Here is a 24,476-nt window from a genome sequence, read left to right as displayed (position 1 = left end):
CATAAATCTCAAACACTGTTTTCAGTTTTTCTAATTTTTTCCTATTTATTTTTGTCTGACTGAAAAATTTCCAAAGATGTGTCTTCTAGCTCAGATACTCTCTTCTATCTCATCAAATTCGTTGTTAAGCCTTTCTACTGTATTTTTTATTTGACATGTTGAATTCTTCATTTCCAGTATTTCAGATTGATTACTCCTCAATATCTGTACCTCTTAACAAAATTTTTCACTCATGTCATGTATGGATTTCTTTAACTCACGAATTTGTCTCTCATTCTTTTGAGTAATCTTATGATCATTCTTTTGAATTCCTTTTCAGGCATTTTATCAATCTCTTCATCTTCACATTCTAATATTGAAGTGTTGTTGTGTTCCTTTGGGGGAGTCATATTGTCTTCCTTGCTTATGTTTCTTGTATTCCTATGTTTACTTTTATGCATTTGTGAACTACTTGTTGCTCTTTTTCCTTGTATGGCTTTTATCTTTGAAATATGCCTCTGTGGCTTAGAGGAGTGTCTACTCCTTCAGAGGATACCCAGATGCATGTCCTGGGTGGGGCCTGGGAGCTCGAGTCAGTGCTTGGGAGGGGTTCAAGAGTCCAGGGTAACACCTGTGGTCTCCTCTGTTGTCAGCAGGGGGAGGTTATGATCACTGTGTGATCACTGCCTCACCTCCTCTCTGCCAAGGTGGTCAGTGCCTGGGGTGAGCCCACAGCGGCTGTATACCCCATGCCTACAGGATCACGAACCACACAAACAATCTGTGTGGTCCTAAGTGTGAGTACAGAACTCTTTGCAATGACCCATCCCAGGCACTCAGGGAACACTCAGCCTCTGAAGCCAGACACAGGGTTTTCCCAGAGACCTAGCTATACCCCATGTACTATGATGCAGTCACAGAATTCCCACAGTCATTGCTGCAGGGCTCCCACAGTACAAGGAGCAGGGGATCCACTCTCAGTCCTATGAGCCTGCTACGTCCACTAAGAGCCCAGACGTTCCCAGACCCTGCTGTCTGTTGGTATTCTACCTTGGAAGTTTGAATATGGTTGCCGGTGATAGAGTTAGGGCAGAGGCACACCTCACAGGCTTACGTGGGCGCCCTTGCCCCTGCCTGCCCTCCATGCCAGACTCAAAGTCGAGACTGTGGATTTACCCTCAGATAAAATCCCCTACTTGCTCACACGTGAGCTGTGGCTGCCTGCACGTACCTTATCAGGGTGGTGCCTCCTTCCTAATTGTCACTGGGAGCCCTTGTTGGGTAAGGACAGCAGGCAGTGTGCCCTCCCTTCAGTGTTCAGATGGGCACCCTGCCCTCTGCTGGCGCTCCAGGCTGGTCTCTAGTCAGTGTGGTCCTCAAGGTTCCCCCTGAGGCAACAGCAGCAGCGACACAGGTTGCTGCGGACTTCTAAGATGGCCTCTCCTCCTGACTGTCTGACTTTTCCTGCAAGTGTGGTGCTCTGTGGGAGTAGGGGAGGGGAGGAAGCAAGCAGCTTCCCTGCTCCAAGCCTGGTAGTCGTTCAGGCTCCAGTCAGCTCCCCAGGCTGAAGTCAGAGTCCGTGGGTGGTGGGGGTGGGTGCTGGGCAGTGTCACTGTGTTCCTAAATAGGTGTATATGAGAACATGAAACTTGTGTAACTTGAATAAAATTAAAAAAAAAAAAAAAAAGGGCGGCACCGCGGCTCACTTGGTTAATCCTCCGCCTGAGGTGCCGGCATCCCATATGGGCACCAGGTTCTAGTCCCGGTTGCTCCTCTTCCAGTCCAGCTCTCTGCTGTGGCCCAGGACGGCAGTGGAGGATGGCCCAAGTGCTTGGGCCCTGCACCTGCATGGGAGACCAGGAGGAAGCACTTGGCTCCTGGCTTCAGATCAATGCAGCGCACCGGCCGTAGCAGCCATTTGGGGGATGAACCAATGGAAGAAAGACCTTTCTGTCTCTCTCTCTGTCACCATCTATAACTCTACTTGTCAAATAAATTAAAAAAAAAAAAAAGTCAGTGGATGACTGTGGAATTCCCTCTCAGCTAAGACTGTGAGTGGCAGGGCATGCAGCAGTTTCTTTACCTTGATGTGGTAAGATGGTGGCTGGCGGCTGGCAGCTGGTGGCTGCAGCAGTGTCTTTGTCTTCCTTCCTCTTGTGCCTCACGGAGTCTTCCTTGTTTTTCCCCTTCTTTGCTGAGAATTTCCATCAGTCAGACCCCTGGAAACGTGGTCCTTCCTTTGTTCTTTTCATATCCCAGAGCAGCTGATGTTAGTGTGGCTGCACCCTCTTCAACCATCTTGGAAGTCTACTGCCTTTATGTTACTTTCTGAAAACTTAGTTTTCTTCCAGTTTTAGCTTGAAGCAGTTTTGAATATATGTGTAAAATGTTACTAGTGAAAGAGTAGTCAGACATTTTATAATTGGGTTGAAATTGCAGTGTAGAATGAAAAGTTCTGATACCAGTTTTATAAAAACCTAAAGTTGATTGCCTTAAGCATGTTATGTTTAATGCAAAAAGCACATATGATAAAATGTATATAATGCATATGATACTATGAACTCTCAATATGGATGATACAGATCTGAATAAAATTTGAGAAAATTTTGATAAAATGTACATAAAAGATGACTTGATATTTGTTTAAAATGTAGCATTTTTTTGGACCCCGAGACTCGAAGAGCCATGGGAGAACAAGCTGTAGCTCTTGCCAAAGCAGTGAAGTATTCCTCTGCTGGCACGGTGGAGTTCCTGGTAGACTCAAAGAAGAATTTTTACTTCCTGGAAATGAACACGAGACTCCAGGTAACCGAAACTGGTGTTCCTTCTTCTCTGGGCCTCTGCCCTTTGTTCCTCCTCACCTGTTCTTGCCTGTTTTATAAAAGTTAAAGATCAGCTTTATTTTGAATTGCTAAGTAAAGGTCTAGTTTTTGTGTTTGTGCTGAGATACATGTTAGGAATAACAGATATGTGACCCCTTACTTTCAGGATCAATGTCTCGCCCTCCGGCTTTGTTAGTGTTAATGCTTCATGTTGGAAATGCCACTGTGTTTTTTTTCTTGAACCTTTTGGGATGAACAGTATTTGTCAGGATTCATGTGGTAAGAGAAACTACACTAAATATTGGAAGTAGAAAGGGATTAAATGCTTGCAAAATCTGTGGAAGGGATGGAGGATGGCAGGCTATCTAGAGAAATGACTCCTAAAATTGTTTCACACAGTTAGCCTTCGAGAAGAACTACTAGCCCTGCTAGTTAGGAGTTGAGAAATCCAGTGGCTGCCCTGGAATTGTTGGCTGCAGGAACACATCCGATTTCCAGGGAAGGTTTCAGGAAGCTATTGATGCTGTAACTGCTGGGTTACTTTCTTTTTTCTTTCCATTTATTTAAATTGTGCACTATACTCATATAGAAAAGTACATAGAACACATATGTAGAATTGAATAAATAATTATTAAGGAAGACTTTGTGTAAACATCATCTGGGTCTACAAGTAACAAAAATGCTAAGATGTATGGTTATTTTTGCCTTTTTTAAAAAAAGATTTATATTAACAGGATCTTATTTGATATTTTCTTTTATTCTTGGCTTCTTTTCTCAACATTATACTTGTGAGATTGATCCACGTTGTTTCATGTAACTCACTATTTATCTATTCAGTTTCTTATAGATATTTAGTTTTATGAAATTTGTATTCATTTGCTAGGGCAGCCATAACAAATGATCATAAAATGGGTGGCTTCAGAAATTTATTCTTTTTTTATTTTTTAAAAATATTTTATTTATTTATTTGAGAGATAGAGTTATAGACACAGAGAGGGAGAGACAGAGAAAAAGGTCTTCCATTTGCTGGTTCACTCCTCAAATGGCCATAAAAGCCGGAGCTGAACTGATCCAAAGCCAGGAGCCAGAATCCTCTTCCAGGTCTCCCATGTGGGTACAGGGGTCCAACCACTTGGGCCACCTTCCACTATTTTCCCAGGCACATTAGCAGGGAGCTGGATCGAAAGAGGAGTAGCTGGGACATGAATCAGCGTGCGTATGGGATACTGGCGCCACATGTGGAGGCTTAGCTTACTATGCTACAGTGCCGGCCCTCGGAAATTTATTCTTTCACATTTCAGGAGTCCACAGGCTGACATCAAGGTGGTTGCAGAGTTGGTTCCTTCCTGGGGCTCAGAGAAAGAATAGGTTCGAGTGCATGCCTAGCTTCTGGGGGTTGCTGACAGTCCGTAGTGTTCCTAGGCCTGTGACAGCATCTCTCTAGTCTCTGCCTCAGTGGTAACATGGCCTTCTCTTTGTGTATGTTTGTGTCTGAAGTTTGCTTCTTCTGTATGGATACCAGTTGTGTTAGACTGAGGACCCACCTTGCTCCAGTATTACCTCCTTGTAACTTAACTACACCTGCCAAGATCCTACTTCCAAATATAATCACATTCACAGGTTCTGGATAAACATAAAGTTTGCGGTGTGGGGGATGGAAGCTATTCTATCCAGTACACAGTTCAAAAGATAACTTGTGTCTGTAGTGACAGCTTGCAGGTGAGTGGTTGCCTAGGGCTGGGGAGAAGCAGAAGGACTAGGGACAGCTAATGGTAGAGACTGAGGTAGATCAGACTTAGGCCTGAAAATTAGATCTACTTTTCCTGCATTGGACTTTGGATGGGATGGGGAGGAGAGGTTGAATGACTCCAGGCGGAAGGCGAGCGGGACATAAGGGTTTCTGTAGCCATGGTTAACTTTCCTGCACCGCTGGGTTGCCTGAGAGCATTTCTCAGTTCTTAATCCATCCTTAGCTTCAGGATTTCCCCTGGTCCTGCGCTTTGACAGAGGGCCTGCCTTTGTGCTCCTGTCTCTTTGCCAGAGGTAGACTCCCCTTTCTTACCATGGGACCCTTGTTGGCCTGCCAGTGACTGTAGGAAGGAGTTTTCTGTTCTTGATAGGCCTTGGTCTTGGTCCTTGTGCCCTTGAATCTTTGCCTCTTTCCCTGGTTAGCTTGTACGTTGTCCATCTTCATTGACTCTCAGTCTGTCTGCACTCAGACATTTTGGATGTGTTTCTGGGGCTGGCCTTGTGGCATAGGGTGCTGGTTCAAGTCCTGGCTGCTGCACTTCCGATCCGGCTCTCTGCGATGGCCTGGGAAAGCAGTAGAAGATGACCCAAGTGCTTAGATTGCTCCATCCGCATGGTTGACTGGGAAGAAGTTCTTGGCTTCAGATCAGCTAAGCTCCAGCCATTGTAGCCTTTTAGGGAGTGAACCAGCGGCTGGAAGACCTTTCTGTCTGTCTGTCCTTCTCTGTTTCTGTAGCTCTACCTCTCAAATAAATAAATAATTTTTTAAAAAAAGTGTGTAATTCTTTTAGCCGAGTTTTATAATCTTTGCTTTGTACCTGGACCATTTATTTGTTCTATAGAAAGAGTAAACTCTCATATATTTAAGTTTGCAATAATTTTTATGCTTTTGACCTTACCTCTGTAGTTCTTTTCCTTTCCCCCACCCCTTTTCTTGCTTTTATAATATGTATCATTTAATTTTATTTCTATACCTGTTTGGGAGTTAAAATACCTCTAATGCTTTGATAGAACCTACATATTACAACATATGACAAATCTTTTAATAGTTCCTAGAAAATGGATATTAAAAAAGCATGAGCACTATAATGAAGTTGTTTTTAAATTCCATTTTCCATGAACTTTTGAAGTCCCCTCAGGCATCCCTATTGCTGTCTAATATACCAGTTATTATTTTTCTCTTGTTCAACCAGACTATACTAACACTTCAAAACATTTTAATTCCATTTATCATCCCCTGAGTTATACGGAGTTGTTCTCTGTAGGCCATTTCTCTTGTTATTTTAAAAAAATAGTCACCATTTATCCTGTTATACTCACATATTTAATCTTTTCTCTTAATTTATTTCTGGAGATTTCTCTTAGGTGTTTGCTTATGGCACATTTTTTTTTTGTTAACAGTCTATAGCTTTATTTTGCCTTTACTCGTGAAAGATATCTTTCAACATATTTTAAAACAATTTATTTATTTATTTGAAAGGCAGACTGATAGAGAAAAAGAGCAACAGACAAGACAGATAGAGAGATCTTTCATCTACTGGTTCATTCCCCACATGGCTGCAGCAGCTAGATCTGGCTGATCCATGCTGGTCTCCTGTGTGGCTGGCACAGGCTCAAGCCCTCTGGTTGTCCTCTGCTGCCTTCGCAGGCTCATTAGCTGGGAATGATTGGAAGCAAAATGGTCAGGATTTGAACTAGCACTCTAATATGGGATGCTGATGTTGCAAGCATCAGTTTAACTTACTGTGCCACAATGCTGGCTCCTTTTCAACATTTTTTGAAAAAATTTTATCACTTTTTTTAAAAAAGATTTATTTATTTATTTGAAAAGCAGAGTTACAGAGAGGCAAGGCTGAGAGAGAGAAATACCTTCCATCTGCTTGTTCATTCCCCAGATGGCTGCAACAGCTGGAGCTGCAGCCATCAGAAGCTAGGAGCCAGGAGCTTCTCCTGGTCTCCCATGTGGGTGCAGGGGCCCAAGCACTGGGGCCATCTTCTACTGCTTTCCCAGGCCATAGCAGAGAGCTGGATTGGAAGTGGGGCAGCCGGGACTTGAACCAGCACCCTTATGAGATGTGTTGGCACTGCAGGCCAGCACCTGTTTACATTGTAGCACCATTTTGACATGAGTGTAATCAGCGAAGTTCTGATCTCTAAGTTATATGTAAGAAGTTAAAAAGATTCCTATTGTTTAATTGCACAGTGAATAGCTGTCAAATATTGTGTTGAGTCTCACGTACTATGGCAGAAATGATGCATTTAGATGCACTTTAATATCAGTATCATATTTGTAGCATTTGAGTAGATAATAATCTAGTACTTCCTTTAAAATCATCTTTTTTTTGGCTTTTTTTTTTTTTTTTGGATACTCTTGTTATCCTTAGACTTTATTTTTGACTGGACTTTAATATCAGTATCATATTTGTAGCATTTGAGTAGATAATAATCTAGTACTTCCTTTAAAATCATCTTTTTTTTTGGCCTTTTTTTTTTTTTTTGGATACTCTTGTTATCCTTAGACTTTATTTTTGACTGGACTCAGATTTAGAAGTAGGTGCTCTTGCCGGCGCCGCGGCTCACTAGGCTAATCCTCCGCCTTGCGGCGCCAGCACACCGGGTTCTAGTCCCAGTTGGAGCGCCGGATTCTGTCCCGGTTGCCCCTCTTCCAGGCCAGCTCTCTGCTGTGGCCAGGGAGTGCAGTGGAGGATGGCCCAAGTGCTTGGGCCCTGCACCCCATGGGAGACCAGGAGAAGTACCTGGCTCCTGCCATCGGATCAGCGCGGTGCGCCAGCCACAGCATGCTGGCCGCGGCGGCCATTGGAGGGTGAACCAACGGCAAGGGAGGACCTTTCTCTCTGTCTCTCTCTCTCACTGTCCACTCTGCCTGTCAAAAAAAAAAAAAAAAAAGAAGAAGTAGGTGCGTAGGTGCTCTCAGAGAAGACAGCCTGCATCTGCATCTCTGGGCATTCTGTCCTTGGCTTTCCTCTTTGACCCCTTCAGTCTCTGGTTAGAAGTTGAGCAGATTCTTCAGTCTCTTGTTTATTTTCTTAGTCCACTGCTTCTTCAGGGCAGCATGAGGCGTTGGTGTTGCAGGACACATGGAGTGAGGAGACGCTGCACCTTGGGTGCCTTGGTCCTCGGGTTCTTACCTTCTTTGTTTAAGGGCTTTCTTGGAACATACTGGTGTATGTCATCTTCTTTACGGCAAAGTGTGTGAAATCTGCTGGTTCTTTTAAGACCCAGGGGACAAGGCTGTGGCATCATCAGTCAACCCAGAAATACCTTCCTCTCTCTCTCTTTTTTTTTTACAATAACCAAGTTGAGAGCACTCAAAGTGGTGTCAGCAGTGTGGTCCTGAATCAATCTGTGCTTGCTTTCTCTAGTCTTCCTAGGTCTGTAGCAGGAATGCCCCTTAACTCAGCAGTAGGCCGACAACCATGGATCAAGACTCCTTGCTTCATGGGAAAACGTGGTTCATTCTCACTCCTGGTTCGGACCACGTTACTCTAACATTCTTTACCCAGAGCGTTGGCAGCAGCTTCCGCGGCCATGTGCTTCTCATAAAGAAGTACGAAGTTTTCATTCATCATCCACGTCAATGAGTTTCTGGCAGCCAGGTGCTGGGAGGGAGACATTCAGCCTCATTTTGAAGCAGCTGATCTTTCCAGCAGCTGCAGGGAAGAGCTTGTCCTCTGTTCTTGTGAGTGCCTTTAGAAGTGACAGAATTTTACCTTTTGGAGATTAATTAGATTTTGCTTAAGACTATGTCTTCATAACTGAATATATCTAATTAGATAATGAGCTGAGAAATCATGTTTTTGATCTGATATATCTTGATGAGAATAATAGCTTGAAGTATGATTCTGAAGGCAGTTTGAATTAAACATTTTGTCTTTTATTTGTTTATTTAAGATTTATTTTATTTGAAAGAGTTACAGAGAGAGAGGTAGAGACAGAGAGAGAAAGAGAAGGAGAAAGGTCTTTCATCCACTGGTTCATTCCCTAAATGGCCACAACAGCCAGAGCTAACCTGATCTGGAGCCGGGAGCCAGGAGCCAGGAGCCAGGAGCTTCCTTTGGGTCTCCCAGGTGGGTGCAGGGGTCCAAGAACTTGAGCCATCCTCTGCTGCATTTCTAGGCCATAGCAGAGAGCTGAACTGGAAGTGGAGCAGATGGGACTCGAACCAGAGCCCATATGAGATGCCTATGATGCAAGTGGGGGCTTTAACCTGCTGTGCCACAATGCTAGCCCCTGTGTTTTATTTTAGACACAGGAAAAATATATATATATATAATTATTTGATATATTTATTAGTATTTATGGAATTGACAACCAGTGTTTTTAATTAACGCAGTTTGTTACTGTGTTCCTGTGGTGTTTTATTTTTCCATTTGTTTCTGGTTCATTAATCTCAGTCTGTAAATTTATTTGAGATTGTCCTATGATCATTTTTTGTGTGAGACCCAATTGTTGATATTTATTTCAAATAATTCAGTGCAGTCAGTCAAAAATTTATCTAGATGTGGGGAGCAACTGGGAGCAACTCGGACTAGACTAAGTTACTGGAATTAAGACTTATTCTATGCATCTGCTCTCCCACAATATGGCGCTGGGAGAGGAGGAAACAGCTTCTACACAGCTGCCTCCAGTTCAACCAATAAACAGCAGGACCTGCTCCTGATTGGAGGAGAGCAGCGTACTCAGTGTGTGGGTAGCAGAGTTGGGATTGGTGGAAGAGGACTATAAAGGAGGAGAGAGACAACATGCACCAGGAACATCTATCTGAAGGAACACCTGTGCAGCCCCCGAGAGAGCCGGCCGGCAGTGTGCCGCTCCCCCGCGGAAGTGGGGAAAGTGGCTGGGGGAACCGCCCTTCCATGGAGGTGGAAGGGTCGGTAGCCAACCCGGGAAGAACCAGCAGCAAACCCGGGGAGGGCCGAGCAGACAAAAGAACAGCGCAGGGTCCTGTGTCGTTCCTCCACGAAGACGGGGAGCGACATAATGGTGCCGTGACTCGGATATGAAGCCTAGGCAGGGTTTAGTGTCGTTCCTCCATGAAGAGGGGGAGCGACATCTAGATACCTATGATTTGTGTTTGAATAGCTTGCCAGAACATTGTGTTTATACTCTCAAAAAAGATTATAAATTTCAGGAAAAAATCAAATTCACAAATGCTTGAATACATTAGATCATACAGAACCTAATTCTGTGCTATTTAATGTCATACTTAGATGCATTTGGTTCTCTTTTAATGTTTAATCATACCTTCTTTTCTCTTTTGCATTTACTTCTTACCAGAATAAATTAATGTTTAGTTTTTAGTATATATTTGTGTGAAAGGAAATATTTGATGGGAGAGGATATAGCTGAGTGGGAATGGGAACAAAGAACATTGAACGTCATAGTATTTAGAAAGCCATATATGTATATAATAGATTTCTTTCCAATACTGCTTAAATACCTCAGATCTTTTTTTATTTTTTATATTATTATTTTTAAAGACTTTTTAAGGTTTGTTTTTGTGGTGGTTGTTTTCTTTTAAATTTTATTAATATAAAGAGAACAGATTTTATGCATTGCATAGGTACAGTTCCAAGATGAGAACCACATTTCCCTCTCTCTTTCCTTCCCCACAGCCTCTCTCCCTACCTCCTATCTCTTCATTGGTTTTTGCAAAGACATAATTTTAATCCACTCTATATTCAGAGACTTAATTTGTCAGTAATAATAATATTCAATGAGTAAAAAATAGGAAGACCACAGTTCCACTGGAGTGTATACAAGGGCTAAAAATGACAGTCATATCTCAAAGGACCATTTCATTCCTATATGTTTTTTGTATTCTATATTAACTGCTACATATCAGAGGAAACACATTTTTCTTTTTGAGACTAGCTTACTTCACTAAGCATAATGGTTTCCAGTTGCATCCATTTTGTTGCAAAAGGAAGGACTTCATTTTTTCTGACTGAGTAGTATTCCATAGTGTATATATACCACTTTTTTTTTTTAACCCAGTTATCACTTGATGGAGATTTGGTTTGATTCCATATATTAGCTATTATGAATTGAGTTGAAATAAATAGTGGGATATAAATAACTCTTTCATATGTTGATTTAATTTCATTTGGGTAAATTTCCAGGAGTGAGTAAGCTGGCTCATATGGTAGATCTATTTTCGTATCCCTGTAGATTCTCCATACTGACTTCCATAATGGTTGTACTAGTTTACATTCCCCCCAGTAGTGGATTAGGCTACCTTTTGCTCCCACATCCTCACCAGCATTTATTGTTTTTTGATTTTTGAATGATAGCCATTCTAGCTGGGGTGAGGTGAAACCTCATTGTGATTTTTATATGCATTTCCCAGATTGCTGGTGATCCTGAACATTTTTTTCATGTATCTGTTTGCCATTTGTATTTCATTATTTGAAAATTTCCTGTTCATGTCCTTTGCCCATTTCTTAGCTGGATTGTTTGTTTTGTTGTTGTTGAGTTTCTTGAGTTCTTTATAGATACTGCATAGTAATTCTTTATTATTTGCATTGTTTTCAAATATTTTGTCCCATTCTGTTGGTTGTCTCTTCACTTTGTTGAGAGTTTCCTTTTGTAGTACAGAATTATCGTAGCATGATGTAATCCCATTTGTCTATTTTTATCTTTATTGCCTGTGGACCTGGGGTGTTTCCCAAGAAGTCTTTGCATATGCCAGTGTCTTGCAGCTTCCTTGCTGTTTTCCTCTATGAATTTGATGGTATCTGATAGCAGATTTAGATCCTTGATCCATTTTGAGTTGATTTTTGTATAAGGTGTAAAGTAGCGTTTTTTTTGTTTGTTTGTTTGTTTGCTTTTTTTTGGCCAGGCAGAGTGGACAGTGAGAGAGAGAGACAGAGAGAAAGGTTTTCCTTTGCCGTTGGTTCACCCTTCAATGGCCGCCGCGGCCAGCACGCTGCAGCCGGCACACCGCGCTGATCCAATGGCAGGAGCCAGGTACTTCTCCTGGTCTCCCATGGGGTGCAGGGCCCAAGCACTTGGGCCATCCTCCACTGCACTCCCTGGCCACAGCAGAGAGCTTGCCTGGAAGAGGGGCAACCGGGACAGAATCTGGCGCTCCAACTGGGACTAGAACCCAGTGTGCTGGTGCTGCAAGGCGGAGGATTAGCCTAGTGAGCCGCGGTGCCAGCCTAAGTAGGGGTCTTGTTTCATTCTTCAGCCCATGTAGATCCAATTTTCTCAACTCCATTTGTTGAAGAGATTGTCCTTTCTCCAGGGATTGATTTTAGCTTGTTTGTCAAAGGTTAGTTGATTATAAAAATGTGGTTTAATTTCTGGGACCTCTAATCTGTTCCCATTGGTCCACGTCTATTCTTGTGCCAGTACCAGGCTGTTTTGATTAGAACTGCCCTGTAATAAGTCTTGAAGCCTGGTATTATGATGCCTTCAGCTTTATTTTGATTGTTTAGGATTGTATTAGCAATTTGTGATCTTTTGTGATTCTATGTAAATTTTAGAGCAATATTTGTCTACATCTGAGAAGAATGTTCTTGGTATTTTGACTGTGATCACATCGAATCTGTAAATTGCCCTGGATAGTCTGGACATTTTCAGGATGCTAATTTTTCTAATCCATGAATATGGAAGATTTTTCTGTTTTTCTGGTGTCTTCCATTTCCTTCTTTAATGTTTTGTAATTTTCATTGTAGAAATCTTTCACATTCTTACATTCTTAGTTTAATGTATTCCAAAGTATTTAGTTTTTTTTTTTTTTTTTTTTTTTTTTTTTTTTTTTTTTTTTTTTATGGCTACTGTGAATAAAGTTGATCTTAGAAGTTCTTTCCCAGCTATGGCATTGTCTGTGTATACAAAGGCTATTGATTTTTGTATGTTGATTTTTATATCCTGCAACTTTACCAAACTCTCTTATGAATTCCAGTAGTCAGTCAGTCTCTCTCTCTCTCTCTCTCTCTCTCTCTCTCTCTTCTTTAACAGGCAGAGTTAGACAGTGAGAGAGAGAGACAGAGAGAAAGTACTTCCTTCTGTTAGTTCACCCCCTAAATGCCTGCTACGGCCGGTGTGCTGCGCCGATCTGAAGCCAGGAGCCAGGTACTTCCTCCTGGTCTCCCATGCGGGTGCAGGGCCCAAGCACTTGGGCCATCCTCCACTGCACTCCTGGGCCACAGCAGAGAGCTGGACTGGAAGAGGAGCAACCGGGACTAGAACTCAGCGCCCATATAGGATGCTGGCGCCTCAGGCAGAGGATTAGCCTAGTGAGCTGCAGCGCTGGCCCTAGTAGTCTCTTTTTTTTTTTTTTTTTTATTATTTTTTTTTATTTTTGACAGGCAGAGTGGACAGTGAGAGAGAGACACAGAGAGAAAGGTCTTCCTTTGCCGTTGGTTCACCCTCCAATGGCCGCCGCTGCAGCCGGCGCACCGCGCTGATCCGATGGCAGGAGCCAGGAGCCAGGTGCTTTTCCTGGTCTCCCATGGGGTGCAGGGCCCAAGCACCTGGGCCATCCTCCACTGCACTCCCTGGCCATAGCAGAGAGCTGGCCTGGAAGAGGGGCAACCGGGACAGAATCCGGCGCCCTGACCGGGACTAGAACCCGGTGTGCCGGCGCCGCAAGGTGGAGGATTAGCCTATTGAGCCACGGCGCCGGCCCCTAGTAGTCTCTTAATGAGGTCTTTTGGTTCCCCTATTTATAGGGTCATGTCATGTGCAAATAGAGATAGTTTGACATCTTCCTTTGCAATTTGTATAATTTTGATTTCTTTTTCTTGCCTAACGGCTCTGGTTAAAATTATCAGGACTATATGGAATAGCAATGGTGGGAGTGAGCATCCTTGTCTGGTTCTGGATCTTAGTTGGAATGCCTCCAGCTTTTCCCCATTCAATATGATGCTGACTGTGGGTTTGTCTTGATTGTGTTGAGAATGTTCCTTCTATACACAATTCACTTAAGGTTTTTTTTTAAAGATTTATTTATTTTATTTGAAAGGCAGAGTTACAGAGAGGCTGAGGCAGAGACAGAGAGAGAGAGAGAGGTCTTCTACTTGTCCACTCACTGGTTCACTCCTCAGATAGCTGCAACGGCTGGAGCTGTGCTTATCTGAACCAGAGTCAGGAGCTTCTTCCAGGTCTCCCAGGCAGTTGCAAGATCTCAAGGACTTTGGCCATCTTCCACTGCTTTCCCAGATCAAAACAGAGAGAGCTGGATCGGAAGTGGAGCAGCCAGGACTTGAACTGGTGCCCAAATAGGATGCCAGCATTGCAGGAGGTGACTTCACCCGCTACGCCACATCACTGGCCCCTCACTTAAGGTTTTTTATCATGAAAGGATGTTGTATTTTATCAAATGCGTTCTCTCCATCTATTGAGATAACTGTATGGTTTTTGTTCTTCGGTTTGTTAATGTGATATATCACATTGATTTGTGAATGTTGAACCATCCCTGTGTACCAGGAATAAATCACACTTTATCTGGGTAAATGATCTTTCTGATGTGTTGTTGGATTCAATTAACTGGTATTTTGTTGAGGATTTTTTATCTATATATTAATCAGTGATATTGGTCTGTAGTTCTCTTTTTTTTCTATATCTTTTTCTGATTTGAAAATTAAGGTGATGCTGGCCTCAAGGAAGGAGTTTGAGAGGATTCCCTCCCTTTCAATTCTTTTGAATAGTTTAAGAAAAATTAGAATTAATTCTTCTTTAAAAGCTTGGTAGAATTCAACAGTGAAGCCATCTGGTCCTGGGCTTTTCTTTGTTGGGAGGGTCTTTACGATTGATTCAATCTCTGTATTTGTTACTGGCCTATTTAAGCTTTGTATGTCTTCATGACTAAATTTAGTTAGATTGTGTGTTTCCATAAATCTATTGATTTCTTCTAGATTTTCCAATTTGTTGGCATATAGCTATTTGTAGTAATTCCTGACACTTCTTTTTTATTTCTGGGGTATCTGTTTTATATCTCATTTTTCATCTCTGATTGTATTGATTTGGGTTTTCTCCTTTTTCGTGTTAGTTGAGCCAAGTGGTTTATAATTTTTTTTTTTTAAACTAACTCTTGGGGCTGGCGCCGTGGCTCACTTGGTTAATCTTCTGCCTGTGGCACTGGCATCCCATATGGGTGCCGGGTTCTAGTCCCGGCTGCTCCTCTTCCAGTCCAGCTCTCTGCTGTGGCCCGGGAGGGCAGTGGAGGATGGCCCAAGTGCTTGGGCCCCTGCACCCACATGGGAGACCAGGAAGAAGCACCTGGCTCCTGGCTTTGGATCGGCGCAGTGCCGGCTGTAACGGCCATTTGGGGGGGTGAACCAGCGGAAGGAAGACCTTTCTCTCGTCTCTCCCTCTCTCTCTCACTGTCTATAACTCTGCCTGTCAAAAAAAAACAAAAAAAAAAAACAAAAAAAAACTATTCATTTTACTGATTGAAGTAAGTGACAGAAGGGGTAGAGAGAGAAAAACAGAGATCATCATCTGCTGGTTCAGTCTCTAGATGGCCGCAGTTGACCTGGGCTGAGCTCAAGTCAGGAGTCCAGAACTACGTCTGGGTCTGTCACAGAGTAGCAGCGATATGAGCACTTGGGCCATCACCCACTGCCTTCCTTGGTGCTTTAGCACAGAGCTGGGTTGGAAGAGCAGCAGCTGGGACTTGAACGTGGATTCTGATGTTGGATGCAGGTGGCAGCTTAACTTGCTGTGCCACAGTGCTGGCCCCAAAATATTCTTTTAATAGGAGATTTTCTCTTCCAAAATTTCTTGACTAACCTTAAATTATAACACTTAAAACACATCCACTGAATTCTTTATTTCCTAAGATATATGTTATCTCTAATTAGTGTTTCAGTTTGAGCTTGGAGGGCTGTAATTTTCTTTGTTCTTTTTTTTTTTTTTTTTTTTTTTTTTTTTTTTTTTTTTTTTTTTGGACAGGCAGAGTGGACAGTGAGAGAGAGAGACAGAGAGAAAGGTCTTCCTTTGCCGTTGGTTCACCCTCCAATGGCCGCCGCGGCCGGCGCGCTGTGGCCGGCGCACCGTGCTGATCCAATGGCAGGAGCCAGGAGGCAGGTGCTTTTCCTGGTCTCCCATGGGGTGCAGGGCCCAAGCACCTGGGCCATCCTCCACTGCACTCCCTGGCCACAGCAGAGGGCTGGCCTGGAAGAGGGGCAACCGGGACAGAATCTGGCACCCCGACCGGGACTAGAACCTGGTGTGCCGGCACCGCTAGGCGGAGAATTAGCCTAGTGAGCCGCGGCGCCGGCCTGTTCTATTTTTTTTTAACCCCTTGAAATTTCCTATTTGAACTGTCACTTTCTCTAGCTTCAGAACTTGTGAAGTTTGTTTTTTTCCCCTCTAGTAACAGAATGTGAGTAGCATCTTCACTTTGGTAAATTTCCTTAAGGATGAAATTTGAAGTAAATACTAATTTCTTTTAAGGAAATGGAACACTAGAAAAGTCATCAGATTTGGCATGTAAATGGTTCCGATGACTGATTTTGTTCTCATCACAGTTAGTGTATCAGGATTATCTCTTTTATCTTCGTAATCTTCATTTTTGCTTTATTTTTTAAAAGTGACTGGTTTTCTTTTGAATCAAGACAAAATTGAATGCTTTTGTATCACAGTGCATGTTTCTTTGTGTGGTCCTGATTTTCCCTCACAGCCCTGTTTGTTGCCTGTGCCAGTCTCTGCATAGAACTCAGATACCTTTGCTTTGACCCCTGTGTAGTGTGTCATGGCACCCTCATTGCTTGAAATGGTCTCTGTTCTCCTCTGGGAGCAGTCACCCATGGATCCCTCCACCCACACCCAACAATGGCAGCGTAATTCTCCATTCCACACTTGCGTTACTACCATTATTTTTCCTCTTGTTTTATTTCCCAGCTACTTCAGGAATGTTGCATACTTAAAGTTTTATCTGCTTAATTAATTAATTAATTAATTATTTTGGGCGCACAAATTTTAGAATACTTGAGTACTTGTTTCAATTGGTGACTTTCTTCATTAAAATTTTGTAAACGGATTTATTGATACATGAGGGCTACAGCAAATTCCCAATAATTACTACAACACATTTTTAATCAATTTTGATCTTAATGTGATATTAATACACAGACAGCAGATTCAGTGCAGTTCATAGATAAAACTGTAAGACTATAGTGGTACTTCCTTCCCACTTCTCCCCCCACCTTCTTTCCTTGTTTCTTTGTTTCTTAATTTTTGAGATAGCATATATTTTTAAAAAGATTTATTCATTTATTTGAAAGGCAGAATCACAGAGAGGCAGAGGCAGAGGCAGAGAGAGAGAGAGAGAGAGAGAGAGAGAGAGAGAGAGAGAAAGGTCTTCCATCTGCTGGTTCACTCTCCAAATGGCTACAATGGCTGGAGCTGAGCCAATCTGAAGCCAGGAACCTGGAGCTTCTTTGGGACTCCCGCGCTGGTGCAGGGGCCCAAGGACTTGCGGCATCTTCTACTGCTTTCCCAGGCCATAGCAGAGAGCTGGATTGGAGGTGGAGGAGTGGGGACTTGATCCGATGCCCACATGGATGCTGGCACTGCAGGCAGTGGCTTTACCCGTTTTGCCATGGTGCCAGCCCTGAGATAGGATATTTTTATTTTACATTATTGTTAAAGGCTTAATGCTCCACCAAGACTTCAATAAGTAAAAAGTAAAAAGATCATACTTTAGCAGGAATATAGACAAGGGTTATAAACAACAATAAAATGAAAAAAATACGTATGTCACAGTAAATTTTAAATAGCAGGTTTATAACAGTGTTGTATATCATTCTTAACCATTGGTTTGGTAAAAGTATAAAACAAAGTTTGACAAAATTATGTTTGCAGTGACACTGATACAGGCATTTATTGTTTTCTTTTTTTTGATTTTTTTTTTTTCCAATTTTAGCTCCCACATGTGGTATTTGTCATTCTGTGTCTGGCTTATTTTACTCAGCATGAAGTCCACCATTTGCATCCATTTTTATGTAAATGGTAGAATTTCATTCTATTTTACGTATGAATAATATTCCTTTGTGTGTGTATCACTTTATCCATTCATCTGATGATAGACACTGTGGTTGATTCCGTATTTTAGCCTCTAATCTGTTGCTGTGGGTCCACATGTCTGTTCCTGTGCCAGTACCAAGCTGTTGTGATTATAATTGCCCTGTAGTATGTCTTGAAGTCTGGTATTATGATGCTTCCAGGTTTGTTTTTGTTGTTTAAGATTGCATTAGCTATTTGAGAGTCTCTTGTGTTTCCATATGAATTTTAGAATTTTTTTTTCTAAATCTGAGACTATTGTTTGTATTTTGATTGGGATCACATTGAATCTAAATTGTTTTCTGTAGTGTGGACATTTTGGGTGCATATACATTTACTATAGTCCCATCTGCCTGATGAATTGATCCCAACATCATTACATAATGCCCCTTTTTTGTTTCTTTTAACAGTTTTCGTCTTAAACTCTATTTTGCCTGACATTAGAATGGCCACTCCTATTTATTTTTGATTTCTAATAGAATGGAGTATCTTCTTCCATCCTTTCACTTTCAGTCTGTTTGTACCTTGTTGGTGAGGTGTGTTTCCTGTAGATAGCAGCAAATAGATGGGGTTTGTTTTTTAACCCACTCAGCCAGTGTGTACCTTTTAATTGGAGAATTTAGGCCATTTACATTCAAGGTTATTATTGCTAAGTAATGAGTTGGTTGTGCCATTTTTTATAAACATTCCCATTGTTTGTTTCAGATTTGTCTTGGGCTTTTACTAGGAGATTTTTCTGTATTCACATCTTTTGTAATGCTAACTATGTTTCTCTGTTTCTTTAGCACCTCTGTAACTATGATTTGTAAGGCTGGATGAGTGGTAACAAATTGTTTCAATTTCTCTTTTGGAAGATCTTTATTTCACCTTTGTTTTAAATGAGAACTTCTCCTGGTGCAGTATTTTGGGTTGACAGGTTTTGCTTTTAGGACTTGGACTGTGTTCTTCATTCTCTTCTAGTCTGTAGGATTTCCAAGGAGAAATTAGCTGTCAGTCTAATTTGAGCATCTTTTAGGATAAACTGGTGTTTATGTCATGCACTTTTTAGGATCTTTTCTTTATGTTTTATTTTTGAAAGTTTGACTATAATGTGTCATGGTGAAAGTCTTTTCTGATCATGTCTACTAAGAGTGCTATGTACTTCCTGTATTTGGATGTTCATATCTTTTTTTCAAATAAGGGAACATTTTTCCTCTTATTTTACTGAATAGGTCTTCTAATCCATTCTGTCTTTCTGTGCCTTCAGAACCTCCTAAGAAATGTATGTTTGGTTGTTTGATGGTGTCCCGTAAATCTTGAACACTATTTTTTTTCTGATCTCTTCTCTTTTTTTTTTCTTTTGTCTAAGATATCCAAAGATCTGTCTTCTAGCTCAGAAACTGTCTTCTGCCTCATTGAGTCTGTTAAGGCAATCCACTGATTTTTCTATTTGACATATTGAATTCTTCATTTCTAATATTCAGTTTGATTTTTCTTCAGTAACTCTGTGTTCTATCAGAATTTCTCATCCGTGTCAGGTCTGCCCTCTTGTATTTGCTTCTCTGTGTTTTTCAGTAATCTTATTTATGATCCTTCTTTGGAATTCCTTTTCAGGCAGTTCATCAGTCTCTTCATCTTCACGTTATAATATTGAAGTGTTGTTGTGTTCCTCTTGGAGAGTCCTACTATCTTCCTTGTTTATGTTTCTCATATTTCTACATTGATTTTTGGGCATCTGTGGACAATTGTCAGTTTTCTCCTCCAAGGGATTCTGTCTTTGAAATATGCCCCTGTGGCTTAGTGGAGTGTTTGCTCCTTCAGCCAATATGGAGACATGTATGCTGGGTGGGGCCAGGGAGATCTGGCCAGTGCTTGAGGTGGCCCAAGAGTCTAGAGTGACACCCAAGTTGGGTGTGGTAGATCTCTGTCTTCATCAGGGAAGAGAGTATGATGCCAGCCGACATGATCAAAGCCACAGCCCCTGTCTGCCACTTGGGTGAGTCTGTAGTGCCTGCGTATCCCACCCACCCACTCAGATGCATGAATTGCACAAAGGATCTGTGCACTCCTCATTGTGAGCATGGAACCCTCCGCAGTGACCGACCCCAGCATTGAAGGAACTCAGCCTCAGAAGCCAGACCCAGTGATTGCCAGAGATCTAGCCACACACCACACTGTATCCCACAGTCCCAGGGTTCCACAGTCCCAGGATGGAGGTCTCCCACAATCACAGAGAGCGGGGGATCGCCTCTGCCCTGCAAATCTCTGTCCATGGAGAGCTGTGGCATTTCTGCAGCCAGCTGCCTGCCCAGCCAAGGTTGGTTGGTACTCCTCCTTGACAGGTTGAATCTGACACCTTGATAGAGTGAGGGAGGAGAGCAGTGTGCCTTGGATTCATGGAGCTCCAACGGTTGCCCCGCCTCCCACCAACCCTCCAGGCCAGACTCTGAGTCTTTGGAGACTGGATTTATCTCTGCAGTAGAATCTCCCAGTCACATGTGGGCTGCATCGCCTCTACTGGCCTGATTAAAATGGCGCTGCCTCCCTGCTGGTGGCTGGGCACCTTGGTTGTGGAGGGGAGGGAAGCATTGTGTTCTGCCTTCATGGGGTTCGGTGGGCACGCTGCGCAATGCTAGTGCTTCAGGGTGGGCTCAGAGTGGAGACTGCCAGGTGCTCTCTGAGGCAGTATCACCAGTGTTGACGCACACCTCGCTCTGAGAAGTGGTGTCACCACCAGTTGCTGTCTGGAGGAGTCTCTGGTGGTATCCTGCTTGCTGATTCATGCTTGCACCTGCTCCACAGAGTCTCTCTCCTTTTTGTAGCCTTTCCGCCGCAAACGTCTCTCCTGTTCCTGGGAATGCAGTTCCTTCCTGTTCCTCTGATGCCTTCCCATGGTCAGAATCAACACATCTTTTCCCTCTTCGGCTGTCTTGGATCTCTATGTCTAGTAGTTAAAAAAAATATTCCTACTGTTTTCCACAGTGGCTACACTGATTTACATTCCCACCAGCAGTGTGTAATAGTTCCCCATTCTCCCCATCGTTGCCAGCATTTGTTATTTTCTGTCTTTTGAATAATGGCCATTCTGACATGGGTGATTGGTGTCTCATTGTGATTTTGATTTGCATTTCCCTTATGGCTCCTGATGTTGAACATTTGTTCATATATTTATTGGCAATTTGTATTTCTTGTTTTGAGAACTGTTTGTTGATGTCCTTTGCCTATTTGTTAACTGGATTGGTTGTTTTTGTTTTTTCCTGGATTTTTTTGAGATGCTGATATATCCTGGATATTAATTCTTTCTTGGATATTTAGCTTGCAAATTTTTCCCCCCACTCTGTTGGATGTCTTTTCACTCTAATGGTCATTTCCTTTGCTGTGCAGAGCTTCTGAGTTTGATATAATCCCAGTAGTCTAGTTTTGTTTTTGCTGCCTGTGCTTTGGGGGGGTCTTATCCAAGATGTTGTCACTTGCACCAGTGTCTTGAAGTATTTCCCCCACATTTTCTTACAGCAGCTTCGTAGCCTCAGTCCTTAAATTTAGGTCTTTGACCCATCTTTGGTTGGTTTTTGTATATGATCAGAGAGCGGGATCTGATTTCTTTCTTTTACATATAAAAGGAGTACCAGGCTCCTGGCTTCAGCCTGGCCCAGTCTTAGTTCTTGGGGCCATCTGTGGAGTGAACCAGCAGATGGAAGATCTGAGCAAGTGGAAACAAAGGAGCGCTGCACATTGATCAAACTCGACGGTCCTTTGTCGCCGACGATTGAGAGTGAGCTCGTGCCCTGAAGAACTCTCAGCCTCAAAGCTCAAAGCAACAGGGTTTGTAAAGGCAAAAACCACAAGGAGGGGAGGAGAAATACATGGGTGCTAGGAGCAAACTGACCTAAAGCATATGTGAAACTAATATCAGTTACAATCTTGACAGTGCCAGTTACAATCTTGACGTTAGTCCAGGTACCAGCCTAAACATATGTGGGACGTATACCAATTATAATCTTAACATTAGCCTAGGTGCAGCCTATCTGTTTTAAGCTTCATGATTATTCTAGGAGATTTTTATGTTCTCCCAAATAGGATGTAGTTGTGCTGCTATTGTCTTAGTTTTAGGCCATGGTCTCATTGTGGGGTGCTTTTTCAAGATGGTGTCTTGTCTGTCTGTAAAATGGAGTCCCTTATAAAATGGAGTGCCTATTGTCGGGGTGTCACTTTAATATACGTCCAGTTTTGCCAGCACCATTTATTGAAGAGATTATCTTTTATCCAGTGTATGGTCTGGGCATTTCTGTCAAAAATCAGTTGGCTGTATGTATGTGGATTAATTTCTGGGCTTTCCATTCTGTTCCATTAATCTGTGTGTCAAGTTTTATTCCAGTTTCATGCTGTTTTAATTACTGTTGCTTTGTGGTATGCTTTGAAGTCAGATATTGTGATACCTCCAGCTGTGTGTATATGTGTGTGTTTTGCTCAGGATTGCTTTAGCCTTTCTAGGTTATTTATGATTCCATGTAAATTTTAGGATTTTTTTCTAGTTCTATAAAGATTATCATAGGTATTTTGACATTGATTACATTGAAACTATAGATTACTTTAAGTCTGCTTCATTTAAAAATGATAAAATTCTGTTGTATAGATGAACAAGGCTTCTTCAAAAAATTTATGGAAAAGAAGAAATATGAGAGTGAGTTTATTTTGAAGCAAAATAATATTTTTGATATAAAATTCTTTTTCATACTATGTAGAAAATGCATATTATGAAAATCTATGCATAGATTTCAAAATATTTTTAACACTGGATAGTCATACATTTAATTTTATTTTCCATGAAAATAGATGGTGTCCTTATCACTGGTGGCAGATGGCTTCCTCGATTCCTTTCCACTGACTGGGTAATGAGTTACAGCTCAGAGATGAACTTAGGAATTATAAAGCAGTCTGTTAGAGTAGTTCCCATGGGAGGAATGGGCCACTTGGGAGGAAATGTCACCCCCGTATGCCTAGAAAAGCAAAGTTTCCTAAAGGATGCTGCAGGAGATGAACCGGCCTATGAGGTGAGCACTTGGCCCCGTTTCTTCCTGGTCCGGGGCTTTTATCCCTCAAGTGGGAGGGGCATTGATTAGTGATGTGGCTGTGACTGATATCTGGGAGTTGCCTACCTTTAGGCTATAATCTAGACTTTTCTGGTTTGGCTGAGCTCCCATTTATTTTTTTAAAGATTTATTTTATTTATTTGAAAGAGTACAGAGAGAGGTAGAGACAGAGAGAGAGGGCTTCCATCCACTGGTTCACTCTCCAGATGGCCGCAACGGCCAGAGCTATGCCTATCCAAAGCCAGGAGTCAGGAGCTTCTTCCAGGTCTCCCACGTGGGTGCAGGTACTTGGGCCATCTTCTTCTGCTTTCCCAGGTCATAGCAGAGAGCTGAATCATAAGAGGAGCAGCCTGGACTAGAACTGGTGCCAACATGGGATGCTGGCACTTCAGGCTAGGGCTATAACCTGCTGCACCAAAGCACCAACCCCTGAGCTCCCATTTTATCTGAATACTTTAAGTTAGACCACTAAATGGGAGGTCTTTGTTGAGTCTGGGGGAGAGCAGGGTGCTTGGTTTCACCCCTGCCTGGAGGATGGTCTTGTGGCCCTTCCCTGGTTGCTCATGTCAAATAATCTGCCTAATACCCTTGTATAGTGATATAATTGCATGAATTCCTATTGATAATTTTCCTACTATTTTGCTATCACAGTTAACATAATTATTAACTATCCTTTGTTTATGTCACCATTTTGCAAATGTGGGAAGTAGAATTACCAGAAAATAATATGTCCTTTTGTAATTTAGTTAAGTATTAAGAAGCCTGATTACAGGAGTACTTGTTTCTTCTTTCCTTGGCCAAAAATGATCCTTGTCTTTTGATCTTTCTAGGAGTATACTAGTGAAAAATGCTGTGTTATTTCCATTTTCATTTTTCTCATTTTAAGCGAAGTTAATTTTTTCTTTATAGATTCATTTATGTTTTCCATTCTTTGAATCAACTATTAGATTCTTTGTCCTTTGGGTTTTCTTATTGGCTTTTAGGTGTTTTTAATTCTTTTTCAGTGTTTTTTAACTTTTATTTAATAAATATAAATTTTCAAAGTACAACGTTTGGATTATAGTGGCTTTTTCCCCCCATAACCACCCTCCCACCTGCAACCATCTCATCTCCTACTCCCTCTCCCATCCCATTCTTCATCAAGATTCATTTTCAATTATCTTTATATACAGAAGATCAATTTAGTATATGCTAAGTAAAGATTTCAACAGTTTGCACCCACACAGAAACACAAAGTATAAAGTACTGTTTGAGTACTAGTTTTACTGTTAATTCACATAGTACAACACATTAAGGACAGAGATCCTACATGAGGAGTAAATGCACAGTGACTCCTGTTGTTGATATAACAACTGACGCTCTTATTTATGATATCAGTAATCACTTGAGGCTCTTGTCATGAGCTGCCAAAGCTATGGAAGCCTTTTGAGTTCACCATCTCTGACATTATTTAGACAAGGCCATAGTCAAAGTGGAATTCTCTCCTCCTTTCAGAGAAAGGTACCTCCTTTGATGGCCCATTCTTTCCACTGGGATCTCACTCACAGAGATCTTTCATTTAGGTCTTTTTTTTTTTTCTTGCCAGATTGTCTTGGCTTTCCATGCCTGAAATACTCACAATGGAAGTTAGTTCGGAGATTCCTTAGAAACCTGAATATAACCCTACCATACAACCCAGCCATCCCACTCCTTGGAATTTGCCCAGAGGAAATTACAATGGCAAATAAAAGAGTTGTCTGCACCTCAATTGTTATTGCAGCTCACTTCACAGTAGCTAAGACATGGAATCAAACCAGATGCCCATCAACAGAAGACTGGA

General features: G+C 42.0%; 1 protein-coding gene across 16 annotated transcripts in view; it reads left to right on the top strand.

Annotated features, from left to right (window-relative positions):
• Positions 1-24,476, top strand: part of PCCA (propionyl-CoA carboxylase subunit alpha) — a 438,870-nt gene that overhangs the window by 171,148 nt on the left and 243,246 nt on the right. For all 16 annotated transcript variants that reach the window (XM_070048637.1, XM_051850469.2, XM_008260152.4 and 13 more), the window contains one exon: positions 2,634-2,784. In XM_070048637.1, the coding sequence (XP_069904738.1) occupies positions 2,634-2,784 (151 nt within the window). The remainder of the gene's footprint in view (positions 1-2,633; positions 2,785-24,476) is intronic.

This window comes from Oryctolagus cuniculus, chromosome 9, assembly GCF_964237555.1.
Source record: "Oryctolagus cuniculus chromosome 9, mOryCun1.1, whole genome shotgun sequence".
Lineage (NCBI taxonomy): Eukaryota > Metazoa > Chordata > Mammalia > Lagomorpha > Leporidae > Oryctolagus > Oryctolagus cuniculus.
This window is presented reverse-complemented; position numbering and strand designations above follow the sequence as displayed.